Source organism: Bombyx mandarina, chromosome 05 (genome assembly GCF_030267445.1).
Source record: "Bombyx mandarina strain Sakado chromosome 05, ASM3026744v2".
Classification (NCBI taxonomy): Eukaryota; Metazoa; Arthropoda; class Insecta; order Lepidoptera; family Bombycidae; genus Bombyx; species Bombyx mandarina.
In genome coordinates, this window is record NC_143212.1 from 15,063,900 (window position 1) to 15,090,180 (window position 26,281).

At 34.9% G+C, this 26,281-nt stretch overlaps 1 protein-coding gene, 1 long non-coding RNA gene and 1 pseudogene across 3 annotated transcripts in view; 2 read left to right on the forward strand and 1 right to left on the reverse strand.

Annotated features, from left to right (window-relative positions):
* The first annotated feature begins 390 nt into the window (after positions 1 to 390).
* LOC149503017 (uncharacterized) lies at positions 391 to 5,315 on the forward strand. The gene is made up of 3 exons (XR_016323173.1): positions 391 to 1,039; positions 2,936 to 3,112; positions 4,847 to 5,315. It is a non-coding gene; the product is annotated as an uncharacterized LOC149503017 (long non-coding RNA).
* On the reverse strand, positions 5,174 to 7,598 carry LOC149503018 (uncharacterized; annotated as a pseudogene).
* Positions 7,599 to 24,577: 16,979 nt separating this feature from the next.
* The window catches only part of Rab6 (RAS oncogene family member Rab6), a 29,235-nt gene continuing 27,531 nt past the window's right edge, over positions 24,578 to 26,281 (forward strand). The window contains exons 1-2 of one of the 2 annotated variants that reach the window (XM_028174188.2): positions 24,578 to 24,807; positions 25,158 to 25,216. In XM_028174188.2, the coding sequence (XP_028029989.1) occupies positions 24,738 to 24,807; positions 25,158 to 25,216 (129 nt within the window). In that variant the 5' untranslated portion in view covers positions 24,578 to 24,737. The remainder of the gene's footprint in view (positions 24,808 to 25,157; positions 25,217 to 26,281) is intronic. The other variant, XM_028174189.2, reaches the window with a different exon arrangement.

A 26,281-nucleotide genomic window follows, 5' to 3' on the forward strand; every position in this document is an offset into this window, starting at 1 on the left:
AATTTTTTTGAGGGGCTAACTTCATTCACCTTTGGTTGAGACCAGTGTTGCCGCTGGTTTTTATATTTTATTTATTTATAAAATTAGCCGGATACAAGTCCATTGGCCGTCTACATATTATAATACAATAATAAAGTTAATATTTACGAAATGTCATACAGTATGCAAAATTATTAAATTCCCGGTTTTTTCTCAGGTTTTCATGGTATTTTTTCAGGTCAAATTTTTCCTACAGTCGCTGTAATAAATTTATATAAGCTCGGGAAAAGTCTTTCATTGCTCAAAAGTTCTTGAACGCGGCGGGTTAAGTCCTCTGACACTGACACATAAGTGTTTGACACTGAGAGTGTCATTCTCGAAAATATTAAGTGTATAATCTATGGTGTCATTCGTATGTCATCATCTTCAAGGGCTGTTCTTGTTTTCGTTAATTCAAATTTTTCTTCCAGTTTTTCTGTTATTTCTATTACTAGGGTCAGTCTTTGTGTGGAAAAGTTGGAGCATTTCAATATTATGTGCGTCAGGTCTGCATTTTCATCATTACAGAATTGGCAGTGGCTGCTATTTGTTATTTTCATTCGGTGCAAATGGGCAGGTGTTAGGCTATGACCAAATCTCATTCTGTTTATGATTGTTATGAATTTTCTTTCCTTAAATAATTTGATATTGCAATACCATGGCTTGCATGGGATCTTCTTTTGAATTTCCTTATACCATTTGCCTTTATTCTCTGAACATAATTGCCAGTAACTCTCCCATAGCTGTCTTTTCTCTACTTTAAGTAAAGTTACATAGTCCGTGAATGGGACCTTCAATACTTGCGAGTGGTCCTCGTCATGTTCGGCATTTGCCGCCCTATCTACTGTCTCATTCCCACAAATACCGCTATGAGATGGAACCCATTTAAATGTTACAGTTTTACCACTATCAAATATAATTTTTCTTATTAAATATATTAGATAATTGAGCTTATAACTTAACTTATAATTATCTAAAGAGAGAAGAATCTGGAGGAGAATCATGGAATCTGAAATAATAAGTACATACTTTTTCTCCTTTTCCATATCACATACGTACAATAAACATTGATAAATAGCATATGTCTCTGCTGTAAAAATAGTACAATGATTATCTAATTTAAAACATTTAGTTAATTTCTTTTGGGCGTCATAATAAGCTGACTTAGTATTATTACCACTTTTGGATCCATCAGTATACAACATGTTATCGAGTAACACTTCCGGCCTCACATAATATGTGAACCATTATTTAATTATTGTTTTATAATATAATTAGTGATTTTATAATCAAGTGAATAATTGATTCATACTGGCGCAATAAGCCCTTTTGTTATTTAAGTTGTACAATTATATTTTTGTTATCAAGTAACACTTCCGGCCTCACATACTTAATATGTGAGCCATTGTTTACAAACTAGTTCAGGTACATCCTAATGATTAGGTAATATATAGAACTTATTTTTGTTTTATAAATAGTAATTTTGTAATCAAGTAAATAGTTGATTCATATTTCTTTATACTTATATTTTATGGCGCCTTCCGCTTGACAGCTTTCGGCGCCGCGGCATAATAAACCTTTAATGTTATAAAATCATATAATTTGATATTATTAAGTAATAAGTAATAATTGTACGTAAATAATCAACAGAATAATTAAGATAAACAATATTTAATATTACCTATTAAGTTTGTATTAAAGTAGGTCAAGACGGATTGTATAAATACCGGCGGTTAGCATATTTCAACCCCTTTTTGTACTCTACCCGTCGCAACGTGCATTAAAGAGAACTTATTATCTTCGTGTCTCAATTATCACCGCCACCCTGATAATCCTTCAACAAACACTTAAAAATCATCTTTTTTAGATAGAAACTCATAAAATTCAAATTTACTGCCAACATGGCTAACATCTATTTCCATTTTAGCAAATAAAGAATCATATGAAACCACATATAAAGGCCATAGATAATTTTTGTAAATATTCTTTGTTTTCTTAAAAACTAAATTAAAAACACCTAACAGTTCTGGAAATTGTCCTGTAACCACATTATTTACAGTTATAAGTACATTGGATTGCTGAGAAATAGACAGAGTGTCAGGCAGTTTATTTAAGATAATAGGGCTATTGCATGCTAGTAACTTTGTAGAGAATTTTTCAGCAAATAGTATTCTTCTAATAGGTAGGGGCTCAATACAAGTCTCTACTTCCATTGAAATAATGGGAGTAGTGCGCATGGCACCACTTATTATGTGTAATGCCATGTTTTGAATTACGTCTATTTTTTTAAGAAAGGATGGTCTAGCATTCATATAAACTATGCCACTGTAGTCAAAATGGCTACGTATTAAGCTCTTATAGATTGTTGATAAAATATTAGGGTTAGATCCCCAGAATGTATCTGCCAAAGATCTCATAATATTAATACCTTTCATGGCATTGTGACATATATAATCTATGTGGCTTTTAAATGCTAATTTATTATCAAAAATAACCCCTAAAAATTTTTTCTCATTCACTAGAGGTATCTGTTTATTATTTTAAAGAACTTTAACTGATATGATGTCATTCCCTAAAACCATAACTGAACTCTTTTCACTGTTAATTTTAAGTTTTAAATTTAAGGAATAAAATAGATTTAATTGTTGTAGTGCTAAGTTTATATTTGTTTCAGCTGATTTTATATTTCTGTTTATACTATATATCAGGACATCATCAGCAAACTGTAGAATTGAAGTATTATGAGGAATAAAATTAATAATTTGTGAAGTATATAAATTAAATAATAGTGGTGACATGCAAGCTCCTTGCATTAGGCCTTTCCATGTTTTTTTTGGTCCATGTAATTGATTGTTATATTTGACATATAGAGTTCGATCAGATGAAAAATTAAAAATCCATTTTAACAACTTTCCAGGTAAACCAAGATCATGTAAACATTGTCAACAATCAACATTGTCGTAGGCTCCTTGGACATCCAAAAAGACACACACTGCAGTGGATTTAGATAGCTGGCAACTCTTCATATCATTAAGGAATGTTATCAAACTTTCAGCTGTACTCCTACCTTTACGGAAACCAAACTGACAAGGGGGTAATAGTTTATTTGTCTCTACAAAAAAATCTAATCTTAGTTTGATCATGTGTTCTAGTAATTTACCAATGCATGATGTTAGAGAAAATGGTCTATAAGACTTATAAACATCTGGTGGTTTATCAGGTTTCAAAATAGGTACGACTACTTTTGTAGTCGTCGTGGCCTAACGGATAAGACGTCCGGTGCATTCGTGTTGAAGCGATGCACCGGTGTTCGAATCCCGCAGGCGGGTACCAATTTTTCAAATGAAATACGTACTCAACAAATGTTCACGATTGACTTCCACGGTGAAGGAATAACATCGTGTAATAAAATGAAACCCGCAAATTATAATTTGCGTAATTACTCGTGGTAGGACCTCTTGTGAGTCCACGCGGGTGGGTACCACCACCCTGCCTATTTCTGCCGTGAAGCAGTAATGCGTTTCGGTTTGAAGGGTGGGGCAGCCGTCGTTACTATACTTGAGACCTTAGAACTTGTATCTCAAGGTGGGTGGCGCATTTACGTTGTGGATGTCTATGGGCTCCAGTAACCACTTAACACCAGGTGGGCTGTGAGCTCGTCCACCCATCTAAGCAATAAAAAAAAAAAAAAACAGTTTTCCATGATTCAGGTATTTGTTGACTAAGCCAGAGAGAATTGAGAATATCAAGTAATTTGTTTTCCACTGAAATATGCAATTTCTGTAACATGATATATGGGATGTCATCTAAACCAGGCGCCGCGCTGTGGATTTTCTTGATGACAGAGCTATATCTAGTTCATGAAACATAAATGGTTTCAATAAAAAATTACTGTTTGAGTTATTATTGTTGTCAAAATACAGCTGAATATTGTCTAGTTCGGGTATGTCAGTCTGGGATAGTTTATTAATAAAATCTTTTGTCCATTCGTCATTTCGATATACATTTCCATTTACATATATTCTTTTAAATTTTCTGATATCATTCCAAATTTTAGTCAATGGAGTGTGTCTATTAAATGAATGACAGAGATTTTTCCAGCCATTCAATTTTGCCTGTTTGATAATTATTTTTTTATGTGCATCAGCTTTTTTGTATTCAATATAGTTTTCTAAGGACATGCAGTTTCTATATTTTAATAAAGCTTCTCTAGATTTCCTTACAGATATAGCGCAGTCCTCACTCCACCATGGTGCAGGGGCATTTAAGACACGAATATTATTTTTATGAACAGGAATACAATTAACTTTAAGATTGTTTAAAATTAAACAAAATTCTTTATAACTTTTTAGAGGATCATGACAAGTAGTTGTTAAAAAGCTATCAAACATTACTTTAGATGTTTCCATATATACATCCCAATTTGTTCTTTTGAATAAATACTTTTGTGAGCTATCCTTAATTTGATACTTTTTAGGGGAGGTAATCAGATCAATAAATGTTGGATAATGGTAGCTACCATGAGGGTCATCCCCGACTTTCCACTCACATGGTGGAGCGAGGACTGGGCTGACACAAGTAACATCTATGGCTGAAGAATTGAAGCCTGGTCTCTGTATAGTAGTGGCTGATCCTGTATTCAAGATGCATAAATCCAATTCATCAAAAATATCTATTAATTCTCTACCTCTTGTATTCGTAGTGCTACAGCCAAAAGCAATATGGTGGGCGTTAAAATCGCCAGAAACTATACATGGCTTCGGTATTTTACTAATAATATTTTTTAATTTATTCAGTCTAATCGAATTACGACTATTATTGTTTTTAGGTGGACAATATACACACAGAATGGACACTGGTCCTGATACTGTCGACACTACAATAGCGATACTTTGAATATCCTGATAAAATGCTGTTTTGATATTTTTGTATTGAAGAGTATTTCTTATCAATATACCTACACCGCCATGCTCGTTTTGTGCATTTTTTCCAATGTAATTGTATCCGGTTATATTAACAGAAGGACTAGATTTTTTAAGCCAAGTTTCATTGAGTAGACACAAATCTATGGAATTATCTTTAAGTATAGTTTTAAGTAACCATTTTTTATTGTTTATGCTTTGAATGTTAAATTGCATTAATTTAAGTGGATCCATTAGAGGGTTAAATTTTGTTTAAGGATATCTTTAATGTGTGTCATAGTTTTTGCAGAATTTGAATTGGCTATCATTACTATAGTTTTAACAATTATTTCTTGGAACTAATTATCATTTAATAGATTTTCATAAGATACATTATTAGTTGAGTTTAATTTAGTAGGTTGTTTTTTAACAGAATTAGGATTATCTATTAAGGCCTGTGATTTAATTTGATTATTTTGTATTGAATGATCTGGTCTGTTCTGAAGTCTTCGCAAAGGTGGAAATTCTTTAGATACAACTGTAGCATATTGTTTTGCTAAATAAACATTTTTATGTTTTTCATAAAGGGCTTGTTTCACTGGACAAAATCTTGAGATAGCTAAATGATCGCCTTGGCAATTACAACATTTCAGAATTTCAGTTGAACAATCTTTGTATGAATGATTGCCTGAACATTTAGAACAGACCTGTTCATTCCGACACACTTTGGCACTATGTCTAAATTTAAGGCATCTGAAACACTGCATCAAAGGTGGTACATATTGGAATACCTTATATCTCCAATTATCTAAATATACAAAATCTGGAAGAACAGTACTCGAAAAGGTCACACTTATTATGGACATTGGGACTATATTTCCGCCTACTTTTTTTGTGAAACATCTAACAGCAATGATTTCTGAATCTGATATTAATTTGTCAAAGAGTTCAGTGTTACTCGTTTCTGTAGGAATGAATCTTATCTTCCCCACACGCTCCACTGAAGATGCCGGAATGTAAGCTTTCATCTTCGATCAACAATAGTAACTAGATTTCGGGTCGGTGCATAAAATCCGTCTCGTCAAATAACAGCGCACTTGAAATGTGAGCTCTTATTTTGTTTAGTTCACTTCAAACACAGCCAATGTCAACCCGTCTCACAATACCGCAGTGTGTATTCAAAAGTTGCAAAAATAAGGCCCGAAAAAGCAATTTAACGGCCGGAGTATCTTACTTTCGGTAAGTACATGAAGTATAAACTATATTGTAAGCTTTAAACTTATAAATAATATTAAATTTTGAACAAAATTACCGATTTTTAACCACCGCTACAAATGTTGGCCAAGGCTCGTCAACACATGGACAAACTTTTGCTTAACAGAACAGTAAATGCATGGAGTAGATTTGTGTTGTAATAATTTTTTAAAATTTGTTAGCAGCACTTCAAAATTAGTTGGTTAAAATTGGTTAATGCTGCTTTTGTGTCTGTTTGTTGGACTCTCATTAGATACTTAGCTTTCCATTTTTATTTTAGCTTTCCTAGCAATCACGTGTGCAGAATGGATCTCGATTGTCGCCAGAGAAACAAGAGATGACTTTATAAGCCAGCTAAGAACTCCGCTTATTGACACTGGACATCTTTGCCTTCCGTGCTCACGGCTATTGAAATGTGGCCGAAACATTGTAATAAAAATACCACGCTTGAAACCGTTTAAACGTTGTTTTATTATGTGCACTGGTCGCGAAAACTTAAAAATATATATTACACAAAAACGTAACGCTAATAAAATAATAAGTAATGTTTAGATACTAACAAACATACATTTCCAAAACATAAAAAGTAAACAACTAAACTTTTACTTTAATTCATTAATAAATTATTTTAGTGTTAAGCGCGACTCCCTTACCTCCTGTAGTAAATAGAAATCGGCATTTCAAGAAGCAAAAATAAATAAAGCAAAACGATGTTAGTTCTCAGAGCAATTAAGGGAAAAGTTACTTTATTTGTTGCACTTTAAGATTGATTTAACATTAAAAGTTGTTTAAAATATGTCTTTATTGGTAAGTGACAGGAGTAATTTATTGCTTTGCTCGTTTTATGTGACGAATGACCGTAAGTATTAGATGTTTTGGAGATTTGTGACTTTATTACTAGGTGCCATAGTTGTTATTAGTTTGAAAGTAAAAGTGTTTCAAAACTTTTTCTCCGTTTGTTAGTAAACGAATGTACCTATATAAGTATATATTCACGCGGACAGTTTTTGCTTTAATTTTGTACGTATCCCTTTATCTAGTTACTATTGTTGATCGAAGGCTTTCATGTTGTTTTCTTTAAGGCAATTATGGTTTATGAAATCATTGGCAGCCACTGCCTGTTTAAATAAAAGCATTATTTTATTAGCATTAATGCGCCTGTTCTCTTTGATGCCCTTCACCGACTTAAAATTTTTTGATAAAGTAAAGGATTTTTGTTACCAATTTTATCTTCTCTACTGATACCTTCGATGTAGACAGGAAACTCGTCATTAAGAGAGTTATCAGGATAACTACGACGGTACCCAGGTTTGAGAAAAGGTTTATATCTGCAGTCCGAATCTGATTGTCCGTCGTCCCCTTGATATCTGCGTTTTTTCGCCTCGTTTCTTTTCCCTCATCATCACCGTCACTTTCCGACGACATTTTATAAATTTTTAATATTTACAACTATTAAATATAATTTTTTGTAAAAAAAATTTCAATTTGCCGCCTTCCTATTTCCTAATTTTAGTACAGGTTAGTCGTATCGCTCGACACGAGTACACCAAGCAACTTTAGCCCACGACTTCATAATCGTCACGATATGTGACGTGTATCTGGTAACGCCTCGATCCTAAAAGAACTATACATCTCTTAAAGCTTGTCGTCAACAGTGCAATCCAGGATTCTTCGATATTATGGACACGTATCGCGACGGCCAGTAGAATCTATCGAGGAACTTGCTGTTCAGGGTAGGGTCAATGGTAAGAGATCTCGTGGACGAATCCCCATGCGCTGGACTGATCAGGTGAAAGACTGAAACACCACTTAACGAGTGCGTGCGCCAAGCCTCATTTCGCAAAATATGGAAACATCTGTCAAGTCTTTAATAAACAAGAAGTCGCCGTGGCCTAAAAGATAAGACGTCCGGTGCATTCGTATGTAGCGATGCACCGGTGTTCGAATCCCGCAGGCGGTATCAATTTTTCTAATGAAATACGTACTTAACAAATGTTCACTATTGACTACAACGGTGAAGGAATAACATCGTGTAATAAAAATCAAACCTGCAAAATTATAATTTGCGTAATCACTGGTGGTAGGACCTCTTGTGAGTCCGCACGGGTAGGTAACACCACCCCGCCTATTTCTGCCGTGAAGCAGTAATGCGTTTCGGTTTGAAGGGTGGGGTAGCCGTTGTAACTATACTGAGACCTTAGAACTTATATCTCAAGGTTGGTGGTGCATTTCCATTGTACATGTCTATGGGCTCCAGTAACCACTTAACAACAGGTGGGCTGTGAGCTCGTCCACCCATCTAAGCAATAAATAAAAAAAATATGAGTAGATTTACTGCAATATCATGCGGCAGATTCAAAGAACTCTTTACGAAGCTTCGAACCATTCGAATTGTATATTAGTTTTTTACTTAGTTTTTACTCTACGACTCTTAACAACACCTTTAAGTTTTTTTAAAAGTCTAAAATTTAACTTTATTTATTATAAAAAAGAACATAATATTCCTAAACTAAAAGTACATGTTATTATCGCAACTGTTAAAATGATAGCTCCAGGTTGCTTTTGGATCCCATTTCAAGACTTTCCACGCATGTGGGTTTGAGCATATATTTTTGAAACCTAATTTAGCCCCAAGGCTACCAGCGAATAGATAGTGAAAAAAAACATGATTTTCTCTACATCTAATTGGAATAGGAATTCTAACTAGTTTTATCAATAAAATAAATTTCTTTTATTTCTTAAATTCTTACAACTTTACTACACTTTGTATTGTATTCAAAATAATGAGTTAGGTTTGTAAAAGTTAACTTTTATTTCCTAATTAATAAAAAAAAACGCTTCCTGTATGTAATATTTTATGTTTTTATACAATCTTATGTACATGATAAAATAAAAATCAAATGGCATATGATCCAATTTTTCTTTTACACTCCACTTATTTTTATAATCTTTGGAACAAAAAGCCCTTTTGCAAATGTCACATAAGTGGGTTTAATATTTCATTCATTATACCTAGTCGGATTTTTAATTAGACGAAGCCAGCTGACAGTAGCTAATGTCACTTTGAGAAATAATGTTGCTATCTTTAAAGTAATAGTGATGCGTTCAGTTCTCGTTCAATCACATGAATGAACAATGAGTGTGAAGAGTTAATCATTAATTTCAAACTATAAAAGAATATTATTTATATTTACAATAAATTGTATTAAAGTGCTCCAATATATGTTACTAGTAGTATGTAACTACAATCAGTTTTTTTATTTTCATTACCTATCTTTAATTGTTATATTTTATACATCTATAGTTTCAACTATATGATGTATTGGAAATAAGACAGTCTTACAAGCTTCCTCGCAATTTTTTTTCTTAATGTTTAAAACACTCGGTATTCAGTACAGGTAGATACTATAGGAACATAATATTTCGTCGAAAACTCGTTGGTATGTACAAAGCACGCCTAAAATTCGAACCCCGTACCCGATATCGGCAATTCGGCACACCAACTATTCACTAGACAATCGAGGCAATTTCATTAATTCAGGAGTTTTTCAATCGTTCACTTTGTCACAACACTATTTTTATTTCATCAAAAACTGACAACACGGTAAACGTCTGTTGACTTCGTCTAACAAAAAATCCGACTATAGTTAAGAATACATTCTTGACGTCAGGGACAAAGACTGTTTTGTTTACAATAAATTAAGCTTATCGCCAAGCTAGTTTAAATAATTCTCGCCGGATCTTCTCAGCGGGTCGCGATTCGGATCCGGTAGCAGATTCATTCGCGAAGCAGCTGCTCCTGAGTTGTTAGGTCTCCTTCGGAGGCGTTCGGGCAGCTGTTAGCAAATCCCACCCCTTCTGGCTGAGCCTTTGCTCGCCCACCTGTCCTGGTGAAACTGGAAAGACCTCCGGGCCACCAGTAATCCTTCAATCGTAAAAAAGTTTAAATAATGGCACGTATATTCTACAGATGATGAGTATGAGTGTATCAAATATGAGAGTCATAATTGGTACAAAAACAATGTCTCATAAAAACTAAGATTTTGCAGAATACACGTTTATAAGTGATACAATAGGTAATTAATTTTGAAATATTTATATGGAACTAAGCATTAATTCCAATGAAAAAGTTAGATTTTTGGAAGAAAAATATCAAAAACCACGTTCAACATAGTGAAAAATGAACATCTGTTCCATTATTTTTTATTACTTAGATGTGTGGACGAGCTCACAGCCCACCTGGTGTTAAGTGGTTACTGGAGCCCATAGACATCTACAACGTAAATGCGCCACACACCTTGAGATATAGTTCTAAGGTCTCAGTACAGTCACAACGGCTGCCCCACCCTTCAAACCGAAACGCATTACTGCTTCACGGCAGAAATAGGCGGGGCGGTGTTACCTACCCGTGCGGACTCACAAGAGGTCCTACCACCAGTAATTACGCAAATTATAATTTTGCGGGTTTGATTTTTATTGCACGATGTTGTTATTCCTTCACCGTGGAAGTCAATCGTGAACATTTGTTGAGTACGTATTTCATTAGAAAAATTGGTACCCGCCAGCGAGATTCGAAAACCAGTGCATCGCTCGATACGAATGCACCGGACGTCTTATCCTTTAGGCCACGACGACTTCACAAAATGATGGCTAGAGGCGAGATAAATAGTATAGAATATAGATGCGACTTATTCAAATAAAAATAATTAATAGGGTTCTTTTTTTTCGAACTTATTTTTATTTAAGTATTGATAAGTCAAATAAACAATTCATTTTAGGATTGTGTGTTTGAAGAGACAAAAGAAATTAAAATATTTTTATAAAAAAATAGCGACAAGTGAAATTCAAATTCAAAATCATTTATTTCAACTTAGATGTCAGTAAGTATAACACACTTGTTGAATGTCAAAATATAAATAACAATGTTAATGTAACCAAAAAAAGCCACAGTCCTGAGAAGAACCAGCGAAACCAACTCAGCGGGCTTTTTTGTTGTTTTTTCTCATATTTTATTTTAAATAAGTAAGAATATTTACAATAAACAAAAAACAAGTCAAAATATACAATTAAAAATAATGAAAAATGAAAAGTAAATAATACATAACTTTATAATATGCCTTGTTGCACAAACGTTCCTTGACAGTTTTCTTAAATCTATGAACAGGTAATAATTGAACGTTTTGTGGGATCTTGTTGAAAAGTTGTACACCCAGCCCCTTAAGAGTTGCTTATTATCTTAATTCGAGCCGCCGGCAACGCAAGCCTATGTTTGTTCCTAGTGTTCACATTATGCAAATCGCAGACTCTAGGGAATTCTTCAATTTTTTTACGCACGTATAATAAATTTTCAAAAATATATTTGGACGCTAAAGTTAGAATTTTGATTTTCTTAAACTTGTCCCTCAAGGATTCCCTCGGGTGTATATTATAAATAGCACGAATAGCCCTCTTCTGCAGGATGAAAATCGTTTCGACATCGGCAGCATTGCCCCATAGCAAAATGCCATAGGACATAACACTATGAAAATAACTGAAATAAACCAGACGTGCCGTATCTTCACGTATACGTTCGCTTTTTTTTTTCCACAAACGCTGCAGAACTAAGTCTACTCGCTAACTTGCATATGTGAGGACCCCACTGCAGCTTAGAATCAACTGTTATACCAATAAAAACTGTCGAATCCACAAGATCCAGTGTCTCTCCACTTACAGTAATATTAGTGTTTACTTGTCTAACATTAGGTGTGGTAAATTTTATACATTTTGTTTTTTGTTATTTAATAACAGATTATTAACACTAAACCAATGTTCCACGCGCGAGATAGCATCAATCACATCGTCATAATCTTCCAATTGTCGTTTAATTTTAAACAATAAGTATGTATAGTCACTGAATAATACGACCTCGTGACGGGTTTCAATAAACTTTGGTAAATGATATACACAAGAAATAGGAAGGCACCCAATATGGAACCCATATGTAAGACACCGGAAGATCTCTTTCCTTTAACGTCTACCTTTTGGATTCTTCTGGATAAATAAGATTTAATAAGTTCTAATGAAACGCCCCTAATACCATAATGGTGTAATTTCCTCAACAATGTATTATGCTCAACACAATCAAAAGCTTTAGATAAGTCGCAGAATACCCCAAGTGCATTATGCGATTCCTCCCAAGCCTGAGAAATATTTTTAATAAGATCTACACCTGCATCAATAGTTGAACGACCTCTAGTAAATCCATATTGTTTGTTATGAAACAGGTTATTGGAATTGAAATGGTTCAAAAGTACCAAAATATTTTTTTCAAAAATTTTACTCAATGTAGGTAGTAGGTACTGAAATGGGCCTTAAGTTAGAGGGGTCAAAAGTACTACCAGATTTAAACAAAGGTATTATTTTACTATATTTCATTAGATCAGGAAACACACCACAATCAATACAGTCATTAAATATTGTAGCAAGGTAAAGTGCGATTATATCAATAATGGATTTTATAACCTTAATTGAAATTCCCCATAAATCACCAGTTTTCTTAATATTAATGAGCTTGAAATTACCAATTATGTCCTTTATATCAATATTTGTGCACTTAAAGTTAACACTGCATTTATCAACATGATCTTGCAGTAATGATTCGGCGACGGTAGGAGATGAAATTAAAGATTTTGTAGTAGAAGCTGGGATATCAGCAAAGTAGCGCACAAAGGCACTGGCCACTTCTTGATGAGAAGTTATTATTCTATCATTGGTTTTCAAAGTTAATTCAGCATTGCTGTTTCTGACATTCCCAGTCTCCTTATTAATGATATTCCAAGTCATTTTAATTTTGTCAGGTGCATTTTTATAAGATGCCTAAGTGCGATGATTAGGCCAATGTACAGACTTTTTTAAACAGCTTGGAATATTTACAGACATACTCATGAAATGACTTATCATGATTATATGATTTTTCATGATAAAGATCATATAATCTTTCCTACTAAAGTAAGTAGGCAATCTACAGATAATCGTACATAAATCAAATTAAGAAACACATTAACACCACACAAATTACCCAAATCCCTCATAATCTGATTGCTTACTTGAGTGCCATCTCTTTTTTTTTTACTAGGTAACAATACACATTATAAGTTTAAAAAAAAAGATACAAAATTAATAACAACAAGTAAAAAATTTGGCTTGTAACATAAGCCATGCGCGCACAACTAATCAGGATAGATGTGCTAAGTACACAATGTTCATTACAACTACGTATAAGACAAGACATTACGATAGCGAAAACCAATCGAAATTTTAATGTAAGGAAGTAACAATAAATCACAATCACAAAGGAAATCACATTAAACATTAAACAATTACACTACCTAATCTATTATTAACATGGAGGATGCCCTTAATCATGTTTATAAGCATCGCTAATTTATATTATGTAAAAATATTCAATTCAGTTGATGACTTTTCCAGTTCGTTATAGGTGCGAGTTGCATTGGTGACATGACCCTGGCCGCCACTTAATAAGCTTACATGCACAAAAAAAAGTGTATAAAACATATTTACATATATATCTACCAGACACATAATGCAGCATTTTGTGTAGTACTTCACAACAACATGGATGGTAATAATACCTAATTACCCTACATTATTATTCTTTAGAATTATCTTTAACACTAGTGCCCAAATACTCTGTGTGTGTGTGTGTGTGTGTCAGTGTGTGTGTGTGTGTGTGTCAGTGTGTGTGTGTGTGTGTGTGTGTCAGTGTGTGTGTGTGTGCGTATGTGTGTGTGTATATATAAATAAGTAATGGTCTGAAAAGCGTCAGTGTGCAGTGTGGTAAGGCTCGTAACACGTGTAAGTACACATTGACAGTTGGCAAGCTTTACAGTACGTGGCAGTTAGTTTTTTGCAGACGACGCATCGGCGCCTAAGTCGGTCTGTCTTTTTGGGATTAATCGAACTGTATTGTGCCGGGCTATGTACTGATGTTGCGATGGATTTTGGGTTAGGTGCAGGGGCTCGGTGTGCTGTAAACAAATCAGTTATCAACGCCTTTCGGAATTTCCGGTGTTCCCACGACTGGTTTTTCAGTAAAATGTACGAGTTCAGGACACTAGCGTTCAAGAGTCTTTTAAAAATTTTTTTGTACCACACCTTATGCCTGTTTCTTTCTAAAGGGTACATTGCGAGTTGCTGATCCTTACGGTCTACTCCGCCCATATTAAGATTATAGTCCTGCGCGACTGTCGGCTTAACTGTATCGCCACACTTGGTAGCTAGGAGAGCATGGTATGTTGAAATAAAAGCCACGAGGTTTTTATCCCTCCACACCACAATGTCCACATCTCCAGAGGTGCATCCCAACAATTGACCGACAATCATGTCGTTTTTTGTAATACTCGCCAATTCAGGTGGTACGAATTGACGGTTTCTCCGGAGCGTCCCCGCGCAGTCAAATCCCCGGATCTTCAGTTCTCGTGCCAGTGATGGAGAGTTGTAGTAATTGTCCATCCATATTGTGTGCCCTTTATGTTCAAGACCATTTAAAAGTCTGAGCACTAGAGCTGGTACTTTCCCCGAGACTGGATCATCTTCTTGAAATGCCGAGGTGTCATGGCCTGCGTATACTTCAAAACGCCACAAATAACCAGTCTGAGATTCACACAATTCAAAGGTTTTGATTCCAACTGTGGCTGCTTTGTTAGGGATGAACTGGTTTATTTCAAGCCAGCCCTTCCACATGGTCAGACTCTCATCGAGAGCCACATTTTGAGACAACTATATAATTCAGAAAACTTGCGATTAAGGTGATCTATTATAGGTTTAATTTTAAAAAGTTTAGCTTGGGGTCGTGTCAACAACGCAGAGTTACAATCTTTATTATTATTAAAATGCAGACATGCTGACAGAAGGTAGAATCTGTCAAGTGACATCTTCGTGGAAAAGCCAGGAGTACTGAAGATGTCGTTAGAGGTATTCCAGTATTCGTTTAACCGGCTTTTGATCACCACTCCCATAGCCAGAACGATGGCAAAATACGTGTAAAGTTCATTTACATTTGTATCATGCCAACGAGTAATTCGACTACTAGGACAGATCGTTCCATTCTCCAACATGGTCGTTGCCAGCTGCTGTGCGTAAATGTTAGTTTCCCTGACAATCATTTCCATAATTTCACGATCCCATATGGCAATAAATGCTTCGTATGGTCTCGTGAAAGAAACTGTAGGGCCACTAATTTGCGAGAACGGTTCTCGCCTCAAATGAGGTTCAATTTGAGGCGTTGAAAACTTTCTCCATTCAAATTGAAATTTGTTGCTGGGTTCCATGGCAGTCGGCGAAACAGGCGTCGGTGAGGCGGGCGTTGAAGCACAATCGGCTGGTCGAGGCGATTGAGGGGACCGCTCCAAGTAGCGTTGGCGGATCTTTCGTTGACTTCCGCATCGTCTTCGTCCATAAACATTCTTGCTATTCGGGGCACCGCTAACTCGGCAATCCCTTCTTCCTCTTCGCCAGACTCTTCTTCGCTGCCTGAAAGGAAAAGTACACGTTCTGGTTTCGATTGTAATAGGTATTTTACTTCCGAGATTGTTGAAAAAAAAGATCGATGTCATAATGAACTTACCATAATTAAGTGCAGTGGTTATTTCAGAATCATGGCGGGGTCTGTCACTGAACGAATTGATTCTACAAAATAAAAAGAATATGTTAATCAAAGCTAGTGATTATTTTGTATAATACGTGGTATACTGAGATGAACTTACAGATTTCGACGCTTTTTGGGCTAGGATCGTCACTACGCGGACTTCTGAAAAATAAAGCAAATAGGGGTCTATCACTGAACGAAGGGATTCTACAAAATAAAAATAATATGTTAATGAAAGCTAGTAATTATTTTGTATAGCAGGTGGTATACAGAGATGAACTTAAAGATTTCGGCGCTTTTTTGGGGTAGAATCGTTACTACGCGGACTTCTGAAAAATAAAGCAAATAGGGGTCTGTCACTGAACGAAGGGATTCTACAAAATAAAATAATAAATTAATGAAAGCTAGTAATTATTTTGTATAGCAGGTGGTATACAGAGATGAACTTACAGATTTCGGCGCTTTTTTGGGGTAGAATCGTTACTACGCAGACTTCTGAAAAATAAAGCAAATAGGGGTCTATCACTGAATGAAGGGATTCTACAAAATAAAAATAATATGTTAATGAAAGCTAGTAATTATTTTGTATAGCAGGTGGTATACAGAGATGAACTTAAAGATTTCGGCGCTTTTTTGGGGTAGAATCGTTACTACGCGGACTTCTGAAAAATAAAGCAAATAGGGTCTGTCACTGAACGAAGGGATTCTACAAAATAAAAATAATAAATTAATGAAAGCTAGTAATTATTTTGTATAGCAGGTGGTATACAGAGATGAACTTACAGATTTCGGCGCTTTTTTGGTGTAGAATCGTTACTACGCAGACTTCTGAAAAATAAAGCAAATAGGGGTCTATCACTGAACGAAGGGATTCTACAAAATAAAAATAATATGTTAATGAAAGCTAGTAATTATTTTGTATAGCAGGTGGTATACAGAGATGAACTTAAAGATTTCGGCGCTTTTTGGGGTAGAATCGTTACTACGCGGACTTCTGAAAAATAAAGCAAATAGGGGTCTGTCACTGAACGAAGGGATTCTACAAAATAAAAATAATAAATTAATGAAAGCTAGTAATTATTTTGTATAGCAGGTGGTATACAGAGATGAACTTACAGATTTCGGCGCTTTTTTGGGGTAGAATCGTTACTACGCAGACTTCTGAAAAATAAAGCAAATAGGGGTCTATCACTGAATGAAGGGATTCTACAAAATAAAAATAATATGTTAATCAAAGCTAGTAATTATTTTGTATAGCAGGTGGTATACAGAGATGAACTTACAGATTTCGGCGCTTTTTTGGGGTAGAATCGTTACTACGCGGACTTCTGAAAAATAAAGCATATAGGGGTCTATCACTGAACGAAGGGATTCTACAAAATAAAAATAATATGTTAATCAAAGCTAGTAATTATTTTGTATAGCAGGTGGTATACAGAGATGAACTTACAGATTTCGCCGCTTTTTTGGGGTAGAATCGTTACTACGCGGACTTCTGAAAAATAAAGCAAATAGAGGTCTATCACTGAACGAAGGGATTCTACAAAATAAAAATAATATGTTAATGAAAGCTAGTAATTATTTTGTATAGCAGGTGGTATACAGAGATGAACTTACAGATTTCGGCGCTTTTTTGGGGTAGAATCGTTACTACGCAGACTTCTGAAAAATAAAGCAAATAGGGGTCTATCACTAAATGAAGGGATTCTACAAAATAAAAATAACATGTTAATCAAAGCTAGTAATTATTTTGTATAGCAGGTGGTATACAGAGATGAACTTACAGATTTCGCCGCTTTTTTGGGGTAGAAGTCTTCTTCGGTGTGCTTGCCCCGCTGCTTGAACCACATTCGACGTATCTACGAAAAATGATTTTTTGGGTTTTAGTTTAAGAGTTTATTTCGATTCAGAAACTGAAGGCTTGCTAGGGAGACGAGCGCCACCACATTGCCCACATGTTCGCACTCCTCTTACACTGCTACGGGCTGCTATGTGAACGCATACCCTCATACCTCATTACACACACCACGACTACTATCCGTCCGGACGTAGCTGGAGTAGCGTCTTAGGTTAGCAGCGAATAGGTAGAGAAAAGAAAGACCACGACCACCCCTAGCACGCCCGCGGGTTTCATCATTGTTAGTACAATTCATGCAAAACAAAGCCAAAGTAAACAGACTGTGCGTGCGAAATAAACCCTTTCAAAGTTAAAAATTTGTTAACATTAACAATGCTAAAAACAATCAATCCAATCAAAGTGTAAAAAAAGTTAAAAAGAAACATCTAAAAATCAATATCGATAAAAAATGAAAGCGTATAAGTTAGTTCAACCTAGAAGCAAAGAATTCAATCACAGGTATAAAATAAAAAAATGAAATAACTAAAAATCATTAAATATATATATATTATATTATAATATATTGAATTCTTACATATATATATATAGAGGATAATATATAATATATTAATAAGTATTAAAATAGATGAAATCAAAAAAAGTGTAAAGTTAACTGAGTATCGAATTATCGCAAAAATATGGTCACTGATTATTTATTGGTTGAAAAATTAACTTAAATTCTTAATTGGAAATAATTTTATGGTTTTTACCCAAACTGAAAAAATCGAATGTCGATTTTCAAGGGTGGAAAATGGATTCAGAACTACATACCGATTTAAAAAAGTCGAGTTTTATTGGTTGAATGTACCCGTAATATTACGGTGTTGTCGGTTAGAGTTAATGGCTCAAAAATTCGCTATAAGCTGAATTATCTATTTTCTTCACTTTTTAATGTAACAAATACATTTAGAAAATAAACCTGAAGTGATACTTTGACATCGTAATAAAAATAATTTAATAATTACCTATAAAATAAATTATTTAAAAAAATATTTTCTATAATTGTCATTCTCGAATTCCCTGAACTAAAAAAACCGTGATTTTACTGATAAGATCATTTATTATGTCATATCATATATTGCATTGTAAATGCAAACTGGAAAAAAATCGATATTTAAGGATTTGAAGTCGTCGTGGCCTAAAGGATAAAACGTCCCGTGCATTCGTAGCGATGCAACGGTGTTCGAATCCCGCAGGCGGGTACCAATTTTTCTAGTGAAATACGTACTTAACAATTGTTCACGATTGACTTCCACGGTGAAGGAATAATATCGTGTAATAAAAATCAAAACCCGCAAAATTATAATTTGCGTAATTACTGGTGGTAGAACCTCTTGTGAGTCCGCATGGGTAGGTACCACCGCCCCGCCTATTTCTGCCGTGAAGCAGTAATGCGTTTCGGTTTGAAGGGTGGGGCAGCCGTTGTAACTACCTAGTCAGGTCATAAATTCTGTCACATGTTTAATGTAAAATAATTGAAACAAGTTTATTCATTATGTAACCATTCATATACCAAAATGAACTTAACAAAACATAGATTCTTATGACACTAAAGTTTATTCAAAATGACTCCGTAATTTTGAATACAGGCCTTCAATCTGCGCGGCCAGTCGTCTATCGCAGCACGAACGAGGTCCATGTCAATATCGGCGGCTGCCTTAGTCAAGGATGTCTTGAGTGACTCCAAATTGGGATGAGGCTTTGAGCACGCCTTTTCCTCCAAGTGTTGCCATATCTTGTAATCTAACGGATTCAAATCTGGACTGGAGGAGGGCCAGTCTTCGTGCCGGATGAAGTCGATTTCACGCGGCTCCAGCCAGTCTTGTGTGCTCTTCGCTCTATGAGCTGGCGCCGAATCTTGTTGGAATACCCAGTGCCTGTTATTGAACATGGTATGAGAAACAGGTTCCACAAGGTTCGTCAGGACTGTATTTTGATACAAAACTGCATTCGTTTTTACACCTTTCTCACAAAAATGTACCTCTGTTAAGCCCCAATAAGAAACTCCCAACCATACCATGAGCCAGGATGGAAAATGACCTCGTTGGACACGCGGAATACGGTTGCTCGCTTCTTCACTACTGTGTGCGTACACCTTATCATTTTGTTTGTTGTAGCTCTCTTCTACGGTAAATTTTTTTTCATCCGAAAAAAGAATTTCCCGATATTTTTTTCCCGCGTACCGCTTCAAGAAAGCGCGGCATCTCTTCAGTCTCAGGTCTATTAGACGAGCATTCAAACTATGTCCTGTTTTTCTTCGATATGCCCGAAGCCCTAAGTCTTCATTTAACACCCTTTTCACCGTGGTTCTGCTTAACCCCATCCAAGGGCGGATCCAGGGTGGGGGGGGTCATAGGGGTCATGACCCCCCCCTGAGCTGGTTCCAGGACCTAGGTGGACCACATATTGAACATAATGATTTAAGGACACAATACTTAGTCTGGCCATAAATACTGTTACAATCAAAAATAAACAAAATATTACATTTGAATTTGGAATCTGTCATTTTTATATGATTGCTCATTGAGTTTTCCCATTTTGGCGCCAATACATTGTACAATATTTTGCGATATTAAAATGGAGTGGGGTGATAAAGAAAACCGAATCGCTGTGATTGCATTACGCAAAGTAGGTATGGAGCCAAATGCAATTTTTAAAACTCTCCATACGCTTGGTATTAGTAAAATGTTTGTTTACCGGGCTATTAATAGGTGCAATGAGATCTCCTCTGTTTGTGACAGAAAAATATCTGGCCGTCCACGTAGTGTTCGTACGAAAAAGGTGGTCAAAGCAGTAAGGGAAAGAATTCGAAGAAATCCTGTTCGAAAGCAAAAGATTTTATCTCGGGAGATGAAGATAGCACCTAGAACCATGTCGCGTATTTTAAAAGATGACTTAGGACTTGCAGCCTATAAGAGACCTAGTGGTCATTTCTTAACTGATAATTTAAAAGAGAATGGGGGGTAAAATCGAAACAACTACTGAAGCGGATGAGAATTTTTTTATAATTGAGCAACATTTTAACAAACAAAATGTTTGTATTTATGCTCAAAGCTCTAAGGAAGCTTCCCAATCAGTCGACAGAGTGCAACGTGGGCACTATCCGACTTCAGTGATGGTTTGGTGGGGTATTAGCTATGAAGGAGTGACTGAGCCATACTTTTGTGAAAAGGTATCAAAACATCGGCACAAGTGTATCAAGATACGATTCTTGTGAAGGTAGTGAAGCCCCTTAACAACACCATGTTCAATAATCAAGAATGGTCATTCCAGCCAGACTCGACGCCAGGTCATAAAGCTCGGTCTACGCAGTCTTGGTTGGAAACGAACGTTTCGGACTTCATCAGAGTGAAGACTGGCCGTCGTCTAGTCCCGATCTTAATCCGCTGGATTATGATTTATGGTCAGTTTTAGAGAGTACGGCTTGCTATAAACGCCATTATAATTTTGAGTCCCTAAAACAATCCGCACGATTAGCAGTGAAAAATTTTCCCATGGAAAGAGTGCGTGCTTCTATTGATAACTGGCCTCAACGTTTAAAGGACTGTATTGCAGCCAATGGAGACCACTTCGAATTAGCTTTTTATACTTTAAATTGTTTTATATTTATGTATTAAACTAACACACTGTAAAAGTAATAAATGTTATTTGCAATAGAATTTTTTTTTTCCTTTGTCTCAGTATTTATGGCAAGACTAGGTATATTGCTGCTCCTTATATTGCTCCTTAATTAATTTAATATAATATAATAACTTTGCATGATGGCAAATGTTTGGGAACGAACGCATCAAAAATTTGAATTTTACCGCGCTACACTCGCGCGCGCTTGTCGACTACGTAACGTCTGGCTAGGCCTAACCTCAAATTGAATCCTAACCTCAATCGGAATCGGAACGACTAAACTTTAACATATCATAACATAGTTCTAAGTTAAAAAACTAAAATTTCTTTATACCTTCAATGTGCTTATACCTTTAATGTGCTTATAATAAAATACCTACTTTTTACTTGTATCTATTGTTATCAAAATTAAATTATAAGTTCTTGACTTGACCATGACTATGTGACCCCCTCCTGGCACCAAAGCTGGATCCGCCCTTGACCCCATCTGAAGGGCCAACAGTTTCTGCTTACGTTTGGGATTTCTTTGAATTCGCGCCTTCACAGCTTTTATCACTGCTGGAGTCCTAACAGACCGAGGGCGACCACTTCTTGACCTGTCATCTACACTAGAGTCTTCATTGTATCGTTTGATGGTACAATAAACGAATATTTTGGTTATGTTCAAAATTTTCAGTATGTTAAAAATTTGAATTGGCGCGTAACCGCAACGATGCAACGCAATAACTGCAACACGGTCTTCTTTAAACGTCCACTCCATATTTAAAAATGAGTAAAATTCTAAAAGTATACATTATTATTTTCATGAACAATTCGAAATTCGAATTCAATAAACTTTTTTGTGGCCAGCATTGTAAAAGAAAAGTTTTTACTGTGTGACAATACTTATGACCTGACTAGGTATACTGAGACCTTAGAACTTCTTTCTCAAGGTGTGTGGCGCATTTACGTTGTAGATGTCTATGAGTTCCAGTAACCACTTAACACCGGGTGGGCTGTAAGCTCGTCCACACATCTAGGCAATAAAAAATAAAAATAAAATAGATCTCCTGGACCTCGATTTTTTTGTGAATCGATTTATTTGGTTACTACGCGAATCGATTTAAAATCGATCTTTTTCGTCAAGAGTCCCCATCCCTACTTTGAGGTCGAAATTTTCGCATTTGCGACTAAGATAAACGTATTTTGCAATAATTAGATTGAAGTCCACTTTAATAGTGATATGTATATACACATATTCGTTTGGGTTTTATTATTTTCTATTATCTTTCTATCAAATATGACAAATAAATCTACTTACAAATTCGTAAAATGACTGCTTCGAGCGTTGTTTTTTACTTAAAATGTAAACACTACAGTCATGTTAATAAATAAAATTAAATATTACTTACTGTTCCATGATTTTTTTAGTTGAAACCAACAAATCTTACAAAATTGTACACAATCCGAACAATTAAGCGACAAACATTGAATAACCTCAGCTCACAGAATGCTTGAGTTGAGACCATAGATTATACACTTAATATATTTGGTTGAGACTTGAGATTACAACAAACAACAACGAACGAATCATAAGTGTATAATCTATGGAACGAATGGCCGCTTTTTGTACTAAATTACATGTGAAAGAGAGAGCTGTTCGCTCTTATGTGATTTTTAATCTGTGTGAAAGAGCAAGAGCTTTATTTATTAAATTAGGCCTGTAAGCATCTGTGGCGCATCTGTGGCGCAACATTTTCTATTTAAGGGATTTTATGACCTGGTAACTAAGACCTTTAGGTCAAATCTTATTTTAAATAATGAAATGAAATGAAGTTGATTAATATGAAACATGGCATGAAATGAAATGAGATTGTATGGGATGAAATATAATCTCAGTAAGGTGGTGGTCATTTACTGAGACTTTTTGGAGGATCCCGAGAAGTTACGTTCAGCGGCTTTGTTTCATTTTCCCACATTTGTGCACTTTCACAGATATGAAACAGTAAATAAACCACCGTAAATACACATTTAAACCTGAAGAAGGAAACACTAAATAGACAAAATAAAACAAATCACACAACTTCACTCTTCGCGTTCCTGCCAAAAATGTAACGAGTTTTATTAAGTGTGTCACTGTGTGTTCTGACCACTTAGGTACCTACTTTCAATTCGAGTCGAGTCACAGCAATAAACACATCTAACGAAAATATCACATTGCCCTGCATTGTCCATTTAAGCATCGATTTCTATTGGTTGATTTCGAGTGCACATCCCTTAATTATGCTTAAACTAAACTATGACAACTAAAATAAGCTTATTTTGTAAAAAAATAGAGAACGTTAATGTAACTAATCAAAAATTTAATTGAGATGGCGTCAGGTTGACAAAGCCACTTACATTTTACATAATTTAACACCCGGTGAGCCATGAAATTATTCATAACATATCCATAGCATAATAATTAGCCAATCATGCCTAACAAAAAAGAATGTGTTTATAAAATACAAGATGTGGTGTTGAGGGACACCAGGTAGGAATGAAGTTCCTTTGGCTAATGTAGAATCGACACAATTTGCAAATCGTGCTCAATTTTATGTAGGTTTTCTTGATTTTTCTCTTAAATTTTGCTGATTAGTTTTTATTTAAGTACAGGAGAGTATTTAGGAAATTCAGTATTTTAGGAAATAATAAATTACGTAAAATAAATAAAAAAACTTAATTCAAATTATCAATTAAAATAACAAAATATATCTTTATTTTTGTTTGACAACATAAAATTACATAGAAATAGAAATAATTACAAAATAGAGAGAAGGGATGAGAGAACGAAAAGAAAGAAGGAGAAAGAGAAAGGTATTCTAAACTATTTGCTTGTGTATACGACTGTCGCGCCTGCGCACGTCTCATTTAACGGTTTTATTCCACGGACTTTTTCTTACGGTTTTACTATCACATTTTTTCAGTTCGGTCGCGCAGCAAAATCCCTATCTCCTCCAAGCCTGCCGTAAGGAACTTCGTTCCAATAAAATAGCATTCCCAAATTTAATGGATGGATGTCTTTGTTGCAATCTGAATAATAATTGTATCGTTCGGAAACGTATATACTTTCAAGAAAATCAAATACATAGTTTAGAAAGAAACTTAAATTAGGAATGTATTTTCATTGTTTTAGATCCCAATCTAAAATACGAATTGAAATGTTTTTTTTTTGTTCGCAGTATGCTATGTATGAGTCATTAGTAGGTTTGCTGAGTTGGCTAGTTCGTCGCGCCGTCAGTCTGCCGTAACGTGGCGGCGCTGCGCTCGCCTGTCGCAGGAGTGGTTCGAACTGTCATTGTGGAACGTTCATTTTCATGTAGTTTTCTGTGATAAGATTACTGTAAAATTATAGTTTAGCGTAATAATTAAAACAATAACGATGTCTACATCGGGTGAATTTGGTAATCCTTTACGCAAATTCAAGCTTGTCTTTCTCGGCGAACAGAGTGGTAAGTATACGGCAAAAATGTAGTTTTGCTCTTGTACATTTTTAATATACAGTTTTGAATTTACGATATGTAAGGATAGATTCGTCTAGACTTTATTGAATTACTGACCTAGATAGTCCGGGCTGGGTTTTAAAGGCAGTTTTTTTCTCATTGCTCTTCGATTATAGTTTTTTAATGTAATTTCGTTTCTAGAGCGCTGAATTACGTGACTGATGTAGGTTACGTTCTCTCATCGTATTGTGAGCGTACAATGTTCTCACGGTTGTGCCGCTATCGAAAATAAATTTTCTTATTAATTCGCGTGTAGTGCGATAATGGGATTGAATGGTATGACATTGTTTTTCTTTCAGTTGGGAAGACGTCTCTCATCACTAGATTCATGTACGACAGCTTCGACAATACTTATCAGGTGAGTCAGAGACCTATGCAGTCGTAAAAGTATAAACTATCAAGCCATGGTTTCAAAAATTAAGTTCGATACATTTGATAATTTTCATCATTAAACTTGATCAACATAGAAATACAGCTATGGATACGTTTGACAAAGTAAATTCTTATTATTTATCCTTAATTGAATACTTATAATCATAAGCTTTAAGACTTGATCACTTAAAATAAAAAATGCATTTTTTGTTGACCATTTATTATTGTTAATAACTTTGGTTCTGTAATAAAAATTAGCATTCACATTTGAAATGTTTTTCCACAACACATTGATTGCTAATTATAAAATATCTTAACCTATTTTATTTTTATTATTAAATTTTAGCTTCTGCTGTAGAATTAATGTTTCTTTACTCATCCCATCAAAACTTAGATACTCTTGTGGACACCAAACTTTTGTTAAGCACCTAGCATTTTTTGAGATTATTGAGAGAGCTTTTTAGCCCCTCCTACATAATGTTATTCTAGTCCATTTTACCCATAAATCTTTGGATGTCACAGGTTTTGAATAAAGTTCAAAGGTTGCAAAAAAATAATAGAGTGAACTATAATTAAAATTTTGTTCACATTTAAATTGGGTCTAGAAATTAATACAGATTGAGGAATTTGATTTGCTGTGATCCATATTAGAAAATCCCTTACAGTAGTTTTTTAAATTAACAATTTATCCTTTACAAATGTATTTATTACTTTGTACAATGTAATTAAAAAGATGTAACTAAGATGATATGTCTGTCTGTCTGAAGTCTCAAGGGAATGTGTGTGATCTCCCTTCTTGTTACATTACACTCTCACAATATATTTATATGCGAAATATCATTATAATGTATATTTCATTCAACTAGTATTCACTTAAAGGCTGAAATTCATCTATAAAATCAATGACATTTTAAAATTTAGATTCATTATATTAAGGGGTGAAGGGTTATTTGTTTAAGAGACATTTATCTAGGTATTAGGTATTTATTTGGTACTAGCTGTACCCGTCCGCTTCGCTGGGCATTTAAAATTAACATTATTATTTCTCACC